The sequence below is a fragment of the Macrobrachium nipponense genome, chromosome 35 (genome assembly GCF_015104395.2).
Source record: "Macrobrachium nipponense isolate FS-2020 chromosome 35, ASM1510439v2, whole genome shotgun sequence".
In the NCBI taxonomy this organism is placed as follows: domain Eukaryota; kingdom Metazoa; phylum Arthropoda; class Malacostraca; order Decapoda; family Palaemonidae; genus Macrobrachium; species Macrobrachium nipponense.
The window spans coordinates 52,179,147-52,194,967 of record NC_061096.1 but is presented as its reverse complement, the minus strand read 5'-3'; the positions used below and the strand labels follow the sequence as shown (position 1 = coordinate 52,194,967).

General features: G+C 43.4%; 1 protein-coding gene across 1 annotated transcript in view; it reads right to left on the bottom strand.

Annotated features, from left to right (window-relative positions):
- LOC135208344 (uncharacterized) overlaps positions 1-15,821 on the bottom strand; it is a 96,812-nt gene that overhangs the window by 45,465 nt on the left and 35,526 nt on the right. The window contains exon 4 of the mRNA XM_064240446.1: positions 380-573. Within this exon, the coding sequence (XP_064096516.1) occupies positions 380-573 (194 nt within the window). The remainder of the gene's footprint in view (positions 1-379; positions 574-15,821) is intronic.

Genomic DNA, 15,821 nt, shown 5'->3' with positions numbered 1-15,821 from the left:
TAAATGGATATCTTATTATTAGGCTGTTTAAGCCAGATTTCTTAGTAATAAAAAAAACTAAGTCCTTTTGGCAAAGCGGTTATAAATATCACACACATGCAGGTTGCGAGTTAAGGCTTTTACATGTGCTTCCTTTCACCATACCATGTGGTCAGGTTTTTTTAATATAGCTAGGAAAGTAAGAAAATACGTTGTAAAACCTTGCAACTGCCATTAAATCAGAGCTTACTATTGCAACTAATGGTTAGTAACCTAAAATTCATGTAAACAACTAAAAATAATAAAGTACAGTTATACCACGTGTTAAGTTTAGAAAAAAGTTGAAAAAAGCTATGGGTACACTTATATCACACTTAAAGCACTTACAGACTATCATTACCTTATAAGCCAATGTCCTCGGGGAATCATCATGTTCACTTGCTTCTGAATCTGAAGACGACCGAGACAACAATTTCTGATCACTAGCCACTGCCTCTTTCTTTGATCTTAGTCTCTTGTTCATATTTACTTGTTTCAAGGGTTTTCTTTTACTTTTGCACCTCTTCATAGATACTGATGTCACGTTTTCCTTATCTCTGAATAAATAAGCATATGGGTATTCAGAAATGTTAACAGATGAAGCTAATTTTTAAAAGTATCAAAAAATAAAAAGCAAAATATTTTGTAATGAAACCACTGGGAATTTTTTTTACAAACACATTCTTTCAAAAGTAATAACCTGGTAAAATCAAACAATAAGCATTACCAAAAAGATGGTAGACTTAGACTGTTGCCTATCTTGACATACTAAAGTGCCATAAAAGTTGAATAACTTCACCATTCACACAAAACTTTTGTGTGTTGTTTACATTTTTAAACCCAGACACAGTATCCTTTATACAGCACACTGAAGCTGGTACTAAAGGTTTTCTGTGGTATCCCTTTGGCTCATTTTACATTTCATTTATCATCTTTAGTCTCTTCCAATTTAGCTGCCCAACTCCAGTTTTATCTTCCACCAATTTTCATAACCCATTCAAGAACATGTCCTTTGCGTACCCGCTGTGAGTCCAGAAATATGACTCAGTGGTCAGTGCAAGAATTGGGATCTTATCCAGGTAATATACTTGTTTTACTAATACAAAACTTCAGCATTTCTGAAGTTTAACTCACATTCAATGACTTCCCTTTCAAGGGCTTGACAATATTTAAATTACCCATTAAATTAAATGACCTGCTAAACATAGAAACAATCATAAGACTTAAAATGATATTGTTATGATACAATAAAGTTTTATACATACTTACCTGGCAGATATATACTTAGCTATTTGACTCCGTCGTTCGACAGAAATTCGAATTTCGCGCACACGCTACCTGTAGTCAGGTGATCTATTACCTGCCGCTGGGTGGCAGGACTAGGAACCATCCCATGTTCTATCATATTTTTTCTATACCGCCTGTCTCCTGAGGGGAGGTAGGGTGGGTATAATTTTGTATATATCTGCCAGGTAAGTATGTATAAAACTTTATTGTATCATAACAATATCATTTTTATACATTTAACTTACCTGTCAGATATATACTTAGCTGATTCACACCATTGGAGGTGGGAAAGAGACAGCTAAATATAGAATCAAACAGGAATCACAACTATCGTTGTAGGTAATAAATAAATAAAACCTTGGTTCCTACCTGTTTAGACTGAAGACTTCATGAATACAATCCAGGAGTCTAGACAGTCTCAAGAGCCTCAGCGAGATATTGATCTATGGCTAAGAGTTCTTGTGGTTCTGCCAAAGGGGTCTTACCCGCTTACTTGGTAGATCCTGGAAGGACTACGTCAATGGGTGCTTATCCACTTACTTGACAAGACCTTATACAAGGAGCACAACATCGATCCCGATCACCTCAACCTATCCATGTTAGTTCTAAGATTGCAAGAAGTTATCCCCTAACCTCTTGCAAACGACCACAAACTCGAAAACACAAACATTCGTACAGTAAAGTACAAAAATAAAAATAAATTAAAAAAAAAAATGTTTGTACAATCTAGTCAGTAAGACGTCTCTGATTCCCCCCACTGATCCAAGCTCGGACGTCCGTGCGCCAGCAAGCATACTAATCAGCAGAAAAAACCAACAACTCGTCTCACACGGTAGATCTATGTACTATCAAAATTTTGAACAAATACAAATTTTTCTAAGGATCGTTATGTGCTCCCAGCCCCAGCACTGTATCGGCTGATACAAAAGGACCCAGAGAGAAACACTTTTCATATGTTACTTTAACGTCCTTGAGATAGTGCGATGCGAACACTGAAGACACCTCCAGTAAGTCGCATCCACAATGTCTTTTAAAGACTGTTCTTCTGAAATGCTAATGAAGTGGCTACCGCTCTAACTCATGAGCCTTCACTCGGAGAGTCCTGAAAGAGTCTTCAGTGCAGTTCATTATGAGCATCCGTAATAATGCTCCTCACAAAGAATGCTAATGCATTTTTTGACATGGGTCTACTAGGATCCCTAACTGCGCACCACAGGCTTTGTTTACATCGTTTTAGGTTCATTCTTCTTCTTTAAATAGAACTTCAAAGCTCTAACCGGACATAAAGATCTTTCTAATTCCTCTCCTACTAGATTTGAAAGTCCTTTAACTTCAAAACTCTTTGGCCAGGGTTTAGAGGGGTTCTCGTTCTTGGCCAGAAACAGAGTCTGGAAAGAACAAATTGCCGCATCATTCTTAAATCCTACTCGAGAATCTAGAGCGTGTATTTCACTAATTCTCTTCGCAGTCGCTAACGACAACAAAGAAAAATACATTTTCTCGTTAGATCTCTAAACGACGCGTTGAGAGGAGGTTCATCTACTAGATGATAGAAATCTCAAAACTACATCTAGGTTCCAGTTCGGAGTGAGAGGAGAAAAGGTTTTTGAGGTTTCAAAAGATCTAATAAGATCGTGGAGGTCTTTATCTTCTGCAATTCTCAAACCTGTGTCGAAATACGGCCGAAAGCATACTTCGATAACCTTTAATGGTAGAAACTGATAATTTTGATTCTTCCCTAAGGAAAATCAAGAAATCAGCTATGTTGGTCACAGAGGTATCGGAAGAGGACAGTTTATTCTTCTTACACCATCTTCTAAATACAATCCCAATTTTGATTGGTAGACCCGAATAGTTGAAGATCTCCGGGCTCTAGCAATTGCTTTTGAAGCTTTGCTTGAAAAGCCTCTCGCTCTGACAAGTCTTTCGATAGTCGAAAGGCAGCAGAGCGAGAGCGGGGAGGTTTTGATGGTAACCTCTCGAATGGGTTGTTTTTGAGAAGATCTCTCCTGTGTGGAAGAGATCTTGGGAAGTCCACTGTCCATTCCTGTACCTCTGTGAACCAATCTTGAGACGGCCAAAAGGGAGCGATGAGTGTTAGTCTCGTCCCTCTTGATGCCGCAAACTTTCTTAACACCACTCCTAACATTTTGAAGGGGGGAAAGGCGTAGGCATCTAGGCCTGACCAGTCCAGTAGCATGGCGTCCACCGCTATCGCTCTCTGGGTCTTCCACTAAGGAGCAAAAGTTCTCTATCCTTCTGGATAGGTAGGTGGTGGCGAATAGGTCTATATGTGGACTGCCCCACAGGGACCACAGAGCTTGACACACCTGAATGTGAAGGGTCCATTCTGTGGGGAGAACTTGGTTTAACCTGCTTAGCCTGTCTGCTCTGATGTTCTTCTCTCCTTTCACGAATCTTGTGAGAAGAGTCACTTTCTTTTCTTTGCCCCCAATACAACAGCTCTTTCGTTATATGGAACAGAGAAAGAGAGTGAGTTCCCCCTTGTTTCTTGATATAGGCCAACGCTGTGGTGTTGTCCGAGTTGACCTGTACACTTGACCTAACACCTGTGTCTCGAAGGCTTTTAGAGCTAGAAGAACGGCGCATAAAGTTCTTTGGAGTTTATATGCCAGTCTAGCTGATCTTCTCCATTGGCCTGATATTTCTTTTGTCCCTAGAGTCGCTCCCCATCCCTTCTCTGAAGCGTCTGAGAACAAGATTAGGTTTGGGTTCCGAACTTCTAGAGACAAGCCCTCGTTCTATTCTAAGGGAAAATCCACCATTCAGATGATTCTTTACTTCCAGAGGAATACTGAAAGTGTCCGAAAGCTGTCCGTTCTTCCAACTCCAAATTCTTCTTAAGAAGAATTGAAGAGGGCGAAGGTGGAGGTCTTCCTAGCGAAATGACTGTTCTAGTGAGGAAAGGGTTCCCAGAAGACTTAACCACTCCCTCACCGAACTCCGTTCTTTCTCTAGGAAGCTCGAGATTTTTGTAATCCCCGAGCAATCCTTTCCTGGGACGGAAAAGCCAGAAAACCCCGAGAATCCATCCGAATCCCCAAATAGACTAAGTTCTGACTTGGGGATCATCTGCGATTTCTCGAGGTTCACGAGTAATCCTAACGTCTTTGCTAGGTTCAAAGTAGACTGTAGGTCCTCCAAACACCGTTTCTCTGACTTGGCCCGGATTAGCCAATCGTCGAGATACATTGAGATGTGTATCCCTTCTAAATGAAGCCATTGGCCACGTTCCGCATCAGATACGTAAATACCTGCGGGGAGGCGGTCGATAGGCCGAAGCACAAGGCCCTGAATTGGAAGATTTGTCCTTGAATAACAAATCTTAGATATTTTCTTGACGATGGGTGAATCGGAACCATGAAAGTAAGCATCCTGAAGGTCCAGGGATACCATCCAATCTCCCTGACGTAGGGAAGACAGAAACTGAAGCTGAAGTCTCCATGGAGAACTTCTTTTTCTCCACGTACCTGTTCAGGACGCTTACATCTAGGACGGGTCTCCATCCCCCCGAAGCCTTTGGAACCAAGAAAAGGCGGTTGTAAAACCCCGGGGAGAAAGGATCTTGCACTACTCTATTGCATTCTTGTCCCTCATCGACACCACCATCTGAAAAGTAAGAGTCTCGTTCAGTCCCAGGGTCCTTGTAATTCGTCGACAAATCCTTTGGAGATGTTGCCAAAGGAGGTCTGTCTACGAAGGGAATGATATACCCCTTCTGTAGGACAGACAGAGTCCAGGATCTGCTTCTCTTACGGACCAGGCATCCAGAAAGTATTGAAGTCTGGCCCTACCTGTGCTTGGAGGACATGGCTGCTATTTGCTCTTTTTAAAAGAGCGGAAGGAAGACCTCCCTCGCTTGTCGAAGGGTCCTTCTCTCCGAAGTTGATCGAGTTGAAGGGGCTCCACGAAAGGGCACCACTGGATCCGAGCCACCTTCCTCTGAGTCTTAACTGCAGGTCTACTTTTCTTTGTTAGATTTTGTACAAGAAGGTCCTGCGTAGCCTTTTCCGACAAGGATCTCGCAACATCCTTCACTAAAGATGAAGGAAACAGATGTTCTGACCGAGGTGCGAATAATAGAGCGGACCTCTGAGAAGGGGAAACTCCTTTCGTCAGAAAGGAACTGTAAAGAGATCTTTTCTTTAACATTCCAGATCCAAAAAAGAAGCCGCTAACTCACCAGAACCATCTTGCACAGCCTTATCCATGCAAGATAGGACACTGTGCAAAAGTTTCTGGATCTAGAAAATCTGGCTCACTCGTCTTCTTAGCCAGCACCCCAAGAGACCAATCCAAGAAGTTGAACACCTCTAAGACGTGAAAAATTCCCTTAAGGTGCTGATCTAATTCCGACATACTCCATGACGCCTTTGCTGAATTGAGAGACTGTCTTCTCACAGACTCTACAAGACTCGAGAAATCTGAATCTGCCGACGAAGGGAGCATCAATCCCATCGCCTCTTCTGTCTTATACCAAATGCCTCTTTTTCCCCGTCAGTTTGGAGGGAGGAGAGCAATAAACCGTTCTCAAAGTTTCCTTTTTAGATAAAAGCCACGAATCTAAAGACTGGAGGGCTTTCTTCATTGAGATCGCCGGTTTCATCTTTAAGAAAGCCGAGGATTTCGGGGTTTTTGTGCTCGAAAACAGAGATCTCGGCGAACAGGAGGGAAGCTGCAGGACTAAGAGAATCCGCCAAAAATCCTCTAGAAGTAACGAGGCTAAAACTTTATAATTGGAAAGTCCCTCGTTAGTTGAAACTTCTTCCTCAGAAATCTCTTCCAGTTCCAGGTTAGAAGGAGATCGCTCTTTCCTGACCGATTCTCTATCAGAGAAGCCGCTCCCGTGGGAGTCCTGCTTCTTGCTGGCGTCAACCGCTTAGGAGCGTCCTCGCGCTTGCCTGACGACTCTCTCCTGAGAGGCGTCCCTGCTTCTTGTGACGTCTCGCGCCTCGAAGCGTCCTGGCTCTTGCCTCGCGTCTCGCTCCTGGGAGGCGTCATGCTTCTGGCTGGCGTCAAACCGCTTTGGAGCGTCCTGACGCTTGCCTGACGACTCTCTCCTGAGAGGTATCCTGCTTTTGTTGACGTCTCGCGCCTCGTAGCGTCCTGGCTCTTGCCTGGAGCCTCGCTCCTGGGAGGTGTCCTGCTTCTGGTTGGCGTGACGCGCCTATCTTGACGCTCGCGCCTGGCTGACGTTTCACGTCTCGCAAACTCGACGCTCTTGTCTGGCGTCTCGTGCCTGCGTTTGACAGAGAACGGATCCTGCTCGGTCCTATGCAAGGCTGATGAATCCGATTCCAAATCAGAGGAAGACAAAAAATACATATGGCGAGTCTGAACCCTCGATAGCCTAGACTTCTTAATAGGCAGGAAATCGTCTTTCCTTCTGGGAGGGTCTTTATACAGAACTCCCACAAGAGAGTGATGGAATCCTGCATAGTGCGAAGGATTCTTTTAGTCTCTTCATTATTGTCTACCCTCGGTTGTTTAATTACTGGATGGTCCTCCTCTTGAAACGCTCAGGACTAGAAGTAATCCTGGGTTCATCCAAACGTCTTTTAAGGGGGCGAGAAAGATCCGCCGATCTCCACCCTCTTTTAGGTGAGGAATTCTCCGAGGAGGAGGAGAAACACTCACGCAGAACGCTTTTTCTGTAACGTTCTCTGGCATTCTGTGGCGATACAGAAAATGCCGAAGGGACGTCTGACTGTTGGGGATCCTCCCACAACCTCCTTACGGCTTTCGACATTCCTTCTCCTCTGGGCTTGGGAGCTTGAAAGAGGTCTAGGCCTGGGAGCGTTGTGAAGACAATCAGACGCCCCCTCCACTGCACTGGGGACACTTATATCACTATCCACAGCACTATAATCACACTGCTTACCTTCATAGGCCGCCATTTTGGTTTCCATTTTCCGAAGGGCGGCTTTAAGATTCGCTATCTCAGATGCCGAATCTGTGTGTTCTAATAAAGGAGCAGGTACATTAGATGGGGCAGTAAAAGGAGAAGAGGGTATAATATTACTAATAACCCCGCTAGAACTAGATAAAGGTTTGGAAGAAGACCTCCTCACCCTGTTTCTTTCTAACTTCTTCACGTATGAGGTTAGAGATTTCCATTCTTCCTCACTCAAATCCTTGCATTCATTACAAAGTATTACCAAAAAGAACATCATCATCCTGCATTTCCTGCAAATAGTATGAGGATCAATCGATGCCTTCGGCATCCTAACTTTACAACCCACATTCACACACATTCTCACCACATTTCCAGAATCAGACATCATGTTGAACAATCCAAATCAAATTCCAAAAACGGTCCACAATCGCGTATGCCAGTACAATCAATGCAAATACGTCACCGAGAAGTCCAAACGAAGATCAATTGCGATGCAAAATACGAACCCAGCCGGAGATACCCACAACGATGTTGCCAGTATGGCCGACAGAAAAAATATGATAGAACATGGGGATGGTTCCTAGTCCTGCCACCCAGCGGCAGGTAAGTAGATCACCTGACCTACAGGTAGCGTGTGCGCGAAATTCGAATTTCTGTCGAACGACGGAGTCAAATAGCTAAGTATATATCTGACAGGTAAGTTAAATGTATAAAATATTATTTTGACAAACTTTAGCCTCTTCGTGCGTTTCCCATTCAAACTCTGTAGTTATAGAAGTTTATCTGAAAAAGTAAGCAATTCATAAAGTAAAAGGTCTTTATGGTTCAACATTAAAATAGGTCACATGAATGGGACTAGTAAATTCTAATGATAATAATACAGTAGAGACCCGGTTCACGACCGTATTAGAACTCGACATAATCGGATTTCGCCACTAAATTTCCAATAAACTTTGTATCTGTTTTCAACCAAAAAACCAGTTTCCGACTCCCGACCATATGATGTTTGTAAACAAAACTGTTTCCGCCAGCCGCCGCTAGTTGGCTTCATCCAGTGCTACCAAATGTAGCATAATTTCATGTTTTTTAACATAATTTCATGTTTTTTAGCATAATTTGACCCAAGAATTGGAGCTTAGCATAATTTCTTTCACACTTAGGGTTCTAGTACAATTTTAGAATGTATTTTCACTAAAATTTTAAATAAAATGCAGAAAATTCCTCAATTTCATACACAGCTATAGTGAATGTATCTTCAAGTGAAATTGCCTCAAAAGCAGCACTAACAAATGAGTTAATTGCTAAGTTTGAACCCAACTAAGGAATGTTAAATTTTGTGAATATAAATAAATACCCACAGTGGCATGACAAACGATCAGTAAAGTTAATAATGTTTTTTCTTCATGAGTAAAGAATTACTTTTTTTCCTTTTTTAAGTTTTATTTTTTTCAGTAATCAAAATTTTAATTGTCTGAAGTGATTTTCACACAATTTTCAAGTATTTATTCATTGTCTATATGATCTATTAAAGAAAAATAGTGTTTCAGTGGCATGATAATGATCAAGTAATAAGTACGTATGTTTTTCTTCTTAAGTAGAGACTGGTTTGTTTGTTTACCTTTTTTTTTTTAGTTTAATTTTTCAGTAATATCAGTAAATAACAAAATGTTATATTTGAAGTAATTTCACACATTTTGTTCAAGTATTTATTAATTGTTTATGTGACCTGTTTAAAGAAAAATGGTTCTGAGTGGCATGATAATGATGCAGTAATAAGTAAAATTTGTTGTTTTTCTTCACATTTGTATGTGTGATCTTCACACATTTGTCAAATAGTATAATAGTGATTGCATATCAAATAGTGTACTAGTGATTGCGTATGTGATCTATTAAAGAAAAATGGTGTTTTATTACGAGTTTCCTAACATGTAAAGATATGAAATTTTCATTATTAAAATGAAGTTTTATTGTATACTTACCGAACAATTATAGAGCCGTGATTTCCACGAGCGGCAGGATACTAAATTCAAATTTAGCGCGTCCGGCGTCGCCAACACTGGTGGTGATGACGTCATCTCCCTCCACTCGCGGGAGAACCAGGTACAACTGCCCCATGGTGAATCCAATTCTTTCTGCCCGTCCGTCCACCTAAGGGGAGGAGGTGGGTATAATCATAATTGTTCGGTAAGTATACAATAAAACTTCATTTTATAATGAAAATTTCATTTTTATTGTAGTGTCTTACCGAACAATTATAGAGCTGATTACACATTTATGGGAAGGTGGGATTCAGTGGACCACTAGTATTTTTAAATGGTTACATTTATTGCAATACCAGTAAACACTCAAGGTGTCTGTTGTACCTTACCTTGTAAGAGAGCTACAGCAGACTGTTACTGCCTCTGGTCGGTGCTCTTCTTACTATTGTAGAGGAATTGGAATTTGACCAAAGTTAGCCTCTACAGGAGTGGAATCCTTCCGTAGTTCAAGCGAGTCAAGGCTGACTGACGGAGGATAGTAACAACAAAGATTGCCCTTGCCCTGGGCTAAGACCAGAAATTCAATCATACAAACATTTTGTCCACCAACACCAGATTTAAAAACATATACCAACCATTGTAAAAATCTGACCTAACAGACTGGTGAGTATCCCAGGTACTCAGTACCCCCAGCTTCCCTTGAACTCGACAACCTATTCAAGGTTAAAAGTTAGCATAGAGGTGACGACCCCTGTGCCGTTTCTCCCAACACCATGCCAGAAAACCGCCACCGGACCTAACGTTTTACAATTCTCGAAAACCGTTTCTATCTCTTTGAGATAATGACTCGCAAAAACCGAATTCGATCTCCAGAACGTGCTCTGAAGAATCGAAGGCTAAAGATAAATTCTTTCTGAATGCTAAAGAAGTTGCCACTGCTCTAATCCACCTCGTGAGCTTTAACTCCCTCAAATAACGGAAAGATGTTGTCGTTCTCGGACTGCGAGTGAGCTTCCCTGATAATCTCTCTAATAAGAACGATATAGCATTCTTAGAAAGAGGACGAGAGGGATTTTGAACCGAGGTCCAGAGCTTAGAAGATTGTCCTCTGATACCCTTAGTGGCAAACAGATACTGCTTAATAGCCCTGACTGGACATAAGAGCCTTTCTTCCTCCTCATGTCCAACCAAATCAGATAAGTTCCTTACCACAAAACTCCTCGGCCAAGGATTAGAAGGATTCTCATTTTTGGCTAGAAAGGTCAAAGATACCGAAAATACAGCATTGCCTTGAGAGAAACCGACTCTTTGTCTATAGCGTGCAATTCGCTGACACGCTTAGCAGAAGCTAGTGCAATAAGAAAGAGTGCCTTCTTAGTCAAGTTCCTGAGTGAAGCCGACTTCAAAGGCTCAAACGGTGGCCCCCTAGAGGAACTTAAGCACCACATCTAAGTTTCCAAGCCACTGTATCTTGCGGGAGCTTAGTGGTTTCGAAAGACCTAATGAGGTCCGACAGATCTGAATTGGAGGAAATATCCAAACCTCGATGTCGAAAAACCGAAGAGAGCATGGCTCTATATCCTCTGATCGTCGAATAAGGAGCCAGTTTCTTAGAGTTCCTAAGAAAATAGAAGAAAATCTGCTATTTCTGTTAAAGAGGTCGCAGAAGTAGAGACTTTAGCACTTCTACACCACTCTCTGAAGATTCTCCACTTCCCTTGATAGAGTTTGTTAGAAGACTCTCTCCTACAACGAGCGATAGCTTCTGCAGCTCTTCTTGAAAATCCTTTCGCTCTGACAAGATTCCGGACAGTCTGAACCCTGTCAGAGCTAGAGCGGACAAGTTTTGGTGGAACCTCTTGAAGTGAGGTTGTTTGAGAAGCCACTTCTCTGGAGGAAGAAGTCTGGGGAAGTCTACTAACAACTGGAGAAGGTCCGGGAACCACTCTTTCCTGGGCCAAAAGGGAGCGATTAACGTTAGCGTTACATTGCTGTGCGACATGAACTTGTTCAGCACCTCTCTTATTAAAGACCCGAATACGGAGGGAATGCATAAGCTTCCAGACCCGACCAATCCAACACGGTTGTTCCTCGATGTCGCGAAAGGATTCTATTGACGGGTCGTCCCCAAATGGGCCCAAAATGTTTTCTGACAAATCTTGTTGTCCAAAGTCCACTCCAGAGGTAACACTTGCTGTTGACGACTTAACTCGTCCGCCAGGACGTTCATCTTTCCCGGAACAAATCTCGGGACTAGCTGAACCTTCGCTTCGTTTGACCACAGGAGGAGATCCTTGGCTACTTCGTACAGAGAGAAAGACTGAGTCCCCCCCTGTTTCCGCACGTACGAGAGAGCCGTGGAGTTGTCGGAATGCACTGCCACTACTCGGCCTTCTACTAAGCTCCGAAACTGTCTGAGCCCTAAGAAAATTGCTAACAGTTCCTTTACATTTATGTGGAACTTCTTCTCCTTCTCCGACCAAGCTCCTGAAGTCCGTTGATTTCCCAGTAGGGCTCCCCAACCTGTGTCCGATGCGTCGGAAAAGAACTGTAGGTTCGGGAGGATGGGTCGTAAATCTAACCCTTCTTCCAACCTTGCTCGAGAGAGCCACCACCTTAGGTCCTCTTTTATTTGATCTGTGACAGGAAAGGTAATCGAGTCCTGGTTGTGTCTTCCTGCACCAAGAGGCTCTCAGGAAAAACTGCAGAGGTCTCATGTGCAGTCTTCCCAACGTCACAAATTTCTCCACTGACGTCAATTTGCCCAGGAGCCTCATCCACTGATTGGCAGAACTTACCTTTTTGTCCAAGAACTCCTGAACTGTCTCCAGACAGCCTTGACCCCTCTTCGGGACAGAAAAGCCCGAAAAACTTGAGCATTCAGAATCATCCCCAAATAAAGGATGCTCGATATGGAACCAACTGGGACTTCTGTTTGTTGACCAGATTCCTAACTTTCTGGCAAGATCCAGAGTTGTTCCAAGGTCCTTGCATGCACCGACTCTCTGATTCCGACCGGAGAAGCCAATCGTCCAGATAGAGGGAGATTCTTACTCCTAATATGTGTAGCCAGCTTCCTATCGGGGATAGAACCCTGGTGAAAACTTGAGGAGCGTCGCTAGTCCGAAGCAAAGCGCCCGAAACTGAAACACCTTGCCTTCGAACATGAACCTCAGGTACTTCCGAGATTCGCGATGTATCGGAATGTGAAAATAAGCGTCTTGCATGTCCAGAGAGACCATCCAATCCCCCTGTCTGATGGACTCCAGAACCGACCGAGTGGTCTCCATATGAAATTTTGTTTTCTGGACATGCAAGTTCAGGGCGCTCACATCCAAAACCGGCCTCCAGCCCCCTGATGACTTGGGAACTACAAAAAGGCGATTGTAAAAGCCTGGAGGAAAATCCCCTTCTATCTGTTCTATCGCTTCTTTGAGAACAAGCGCTTCCACTTCTGCGGCTAGCGCCAGAAATTTGTCTGAGCCCGGAGAGTATGCCTGGAATGGAATTGGCACAGGTGAGAGCGAGGGAGGTGAAACGAGAGGAATACGATAGCCGAACTTGAGTACTTGCACTACCCAGGCTTCTGCTCCTCTGTTTTCCCATTCCTCCCAAAACAGAGCCAGCCTGGCTCCCACTGGTGCATGAAGAACCGAGCTTTCATTTGGAAGGTTTGTTAACCTTGGCCGAGGCCTTAGACTGAGGTCGCAAATTCGATTTCGGCCGAAAGAAGCGCTTGGGTTTTCTCCCTCGAAAAGGCGCTTGGGCCAGAGGAGAAACCGAAGGAACAGTCTCCACAGGAGCTTTAGGTCTCTTAGTAGACTGTGCCAGTAAATCCGAAGTAGATTTCTTATCTAGCGCAGACGAAATTGACAACACTACATCGTCTGGAAAGAGGTTATCTTTCACAAAAGGAGCAAACAAGAGAGCAATACTTCTGTTGGGACGTAACCCTTTTAGAAGCAAAGGAGCACCAAAGTTGCCTTTTCTTAAGGGTACCAAAGGCGATGAGCGAAGCTAACTCATCACATCCATCCCCTAATGGATTTGTCCGCACAGGACAGAACACCAATCCAATCCTCCGCTAACTCCTGGGAAAGAGAAGGACAGTCTTCGATCTTGGCCGCTAAAGCGCCAATAGTCCAATCAAGGAAGCTAAAGACTTCCAAAAGTTTAAATTGATTCTTTACAACGTGGTCCAACTCAGGCGCTGTAAAGAAAACTTTCGCTGCGGCGAAAGCAGATCTTCTAGAGGAGTCGATTAAACTGGAGAAGTCTCCCTGGGAGGAGGCAGAAACTCCCAGAGAAGGAGCTTCCCCAGTTACATAAAACCTATACCTCTTACGAAGCAACTTAGAGGGAGGGTAAGCAAAAAGAGCCTTCCTAAGTCTCTTTTCATAGACATCCATTTCTCCGTCTCTTTCAACGAATGTCTAACCGCTTTAGATAGAACAAGTTTGGGAGGAGAGGGTCTGAAGTTTTCCTCCCTCATCAAAAAAGTCGAAGTTGGGGAGCGCGGAGCCGCTTTCTCAAAATAATCTGGATAAGATACCAGAAGAAATCTAAGGAGACGTGAATAACACGAGAGGTGATGTGAATCCTCCTCCTCTACTTCTTCTTCATTCTCCGATACCGCCGAAGAAGTAGACGGAACTACAACCGGATCGTGAAGGTTTCGAACCACCCTTGGACTCATTCATCCAGTTGGTTAACATCTCTAACTGCTTGCGCAAAGGCGCCAGAGACGAATCAAAAACAGTTAACGTAGGCTTGGAAGAGCCTAAATGTCAGCAGGAGGCGGAAAAAACTACTTGCGCCTCGCTCGGAGCCGCCGAAATTCGAGGCGAAACAGGCGCATCAGGCGTAACAGACGAAAAAGCGCCTAAAGAAACACCCTTAGAACTGCTAGCTACAGCGCTAAAACCACAATCTCTACTAGTAGATGGAGCCGAAAAAGGCACAGATTGAGGCGACCGAAGAGCCGCTAACGGCCGAGGCGCAACCCTACTCTCAGGCTCCTTATACCGCTTGACTGGAGGAGGCGAAGAATCGGCGCCTGAACGCCTCTTTAAGGGACGCGAAACGGGCGAATCTCGCCAAGAGCGCCGTGCGACCGGAGACGAATCGCTTGAATCATTTGAAAGGCGTCTGACCGCAACACCTTTCCAACGCTTAACCGAGCCCTGTTGAGGCGCAACAGGCTCAACAAGAGAGGCGCCTGTCTGTGGGCAAATCCCGATCGACTCCCTTGGACTTCCGGTATGTCTTCTCCCCGGTGCGGGGGAGCTGGACAGTGACCTTTGTCTAGGAGACGTGTCAGGACAGACAGCCGACACCCTCAACTACACTCTTACCTGAGGCCGCTTTCTCCAAAACGTCTTAACTGAATTACCAAGTTGCAAAACCGTATTCGCTATTACCGAAAAATTTTCTGATCTAACCTCGATTCCAGACTGGCAATGGTGTCGGAAGAAACTACACGGGAAGCAGGAGAAGTGGGATTAGTAGGAGGAATAGGAGGTGTAGTTAAAGGAGACATAACAATTTGAGGAGAAACAGAAGGAACAGATGCATCGCAAGACGAAGCAGAGCTAAGTCTACTTTCCCTAAGCGCTGCTTTTCTAATTCTGTCTTAGCTAATTTCTCCGAGTATGAACTAAAAAACTTCCATTGAGAATCAGTCCAATACTACACTCGTTACATGTTCGATCTGCTGAACAAACCTGTCCCCTACACTTAACTTCACATTTAGTGTGAGAATCATACTCTAGCTTGGATAATATAAGTTTTACATCCTGAGATGCAAAACCTAACTCCCGACGGACTAGAATCCGACATGGCAACGCCTAAATAAAAGCAAAATAACAACAACGCCAAAAAAGAGTACTTCACCAATTCCGAAGATCAAATCCACAAGAAAAAAGCGAAGCAAAGTTATCCAACCGCACCGACCACCGATGTTCACCGGACGCCGGCAGGAAAAGAATTGGATTCACCTGGGCAGTTGTACCTGGTTCTCCCGCGAGTGGAGGGAGATGACGTCATCACCACCAGTGTTGGCGACGCCGACGCGCTAAATTTGAATTTAGTATCCTGCCGCTCGTGGAAATCACGGCTCTATAATTGTTCGGTAAGACACTACAATAAAACATCAAATTATTAGTTATAATATTGTCTGTTCGTCACTTTTTATCATTTCACCTAATATATAAATGTTTTAAATTTCCATTACATCATTGTTTTAGCTCAAATGTATTAGAGAAATGAGATAATGATAGATTAATAGCATAATTCTGGCACAAAATTGCACCATATTTGGCATAAATTCTTGCTTGGACCGACTAGCATAATTTAGCAAAACGGTTGGTAACATTGGTGACGCCACTCAGTGACTCAGCATTGTTTAAAGTCCGCAACTAATGTTTACAAACATTCAAACGTGTCGTGTCTTGTACACCTTGCGCGCATTTCGTTTGCTTTTTCGGTGGTATCAACTCTATACGTAGTTACCTTTTGATTCATCATGGGTCCCAACATTACTACTGGCTATCTATTAAAACCTTTTGCTATTGTTAATCTCTGAAATAATGGAAAAGTGTTTACATGGCATCTCGCGTTTT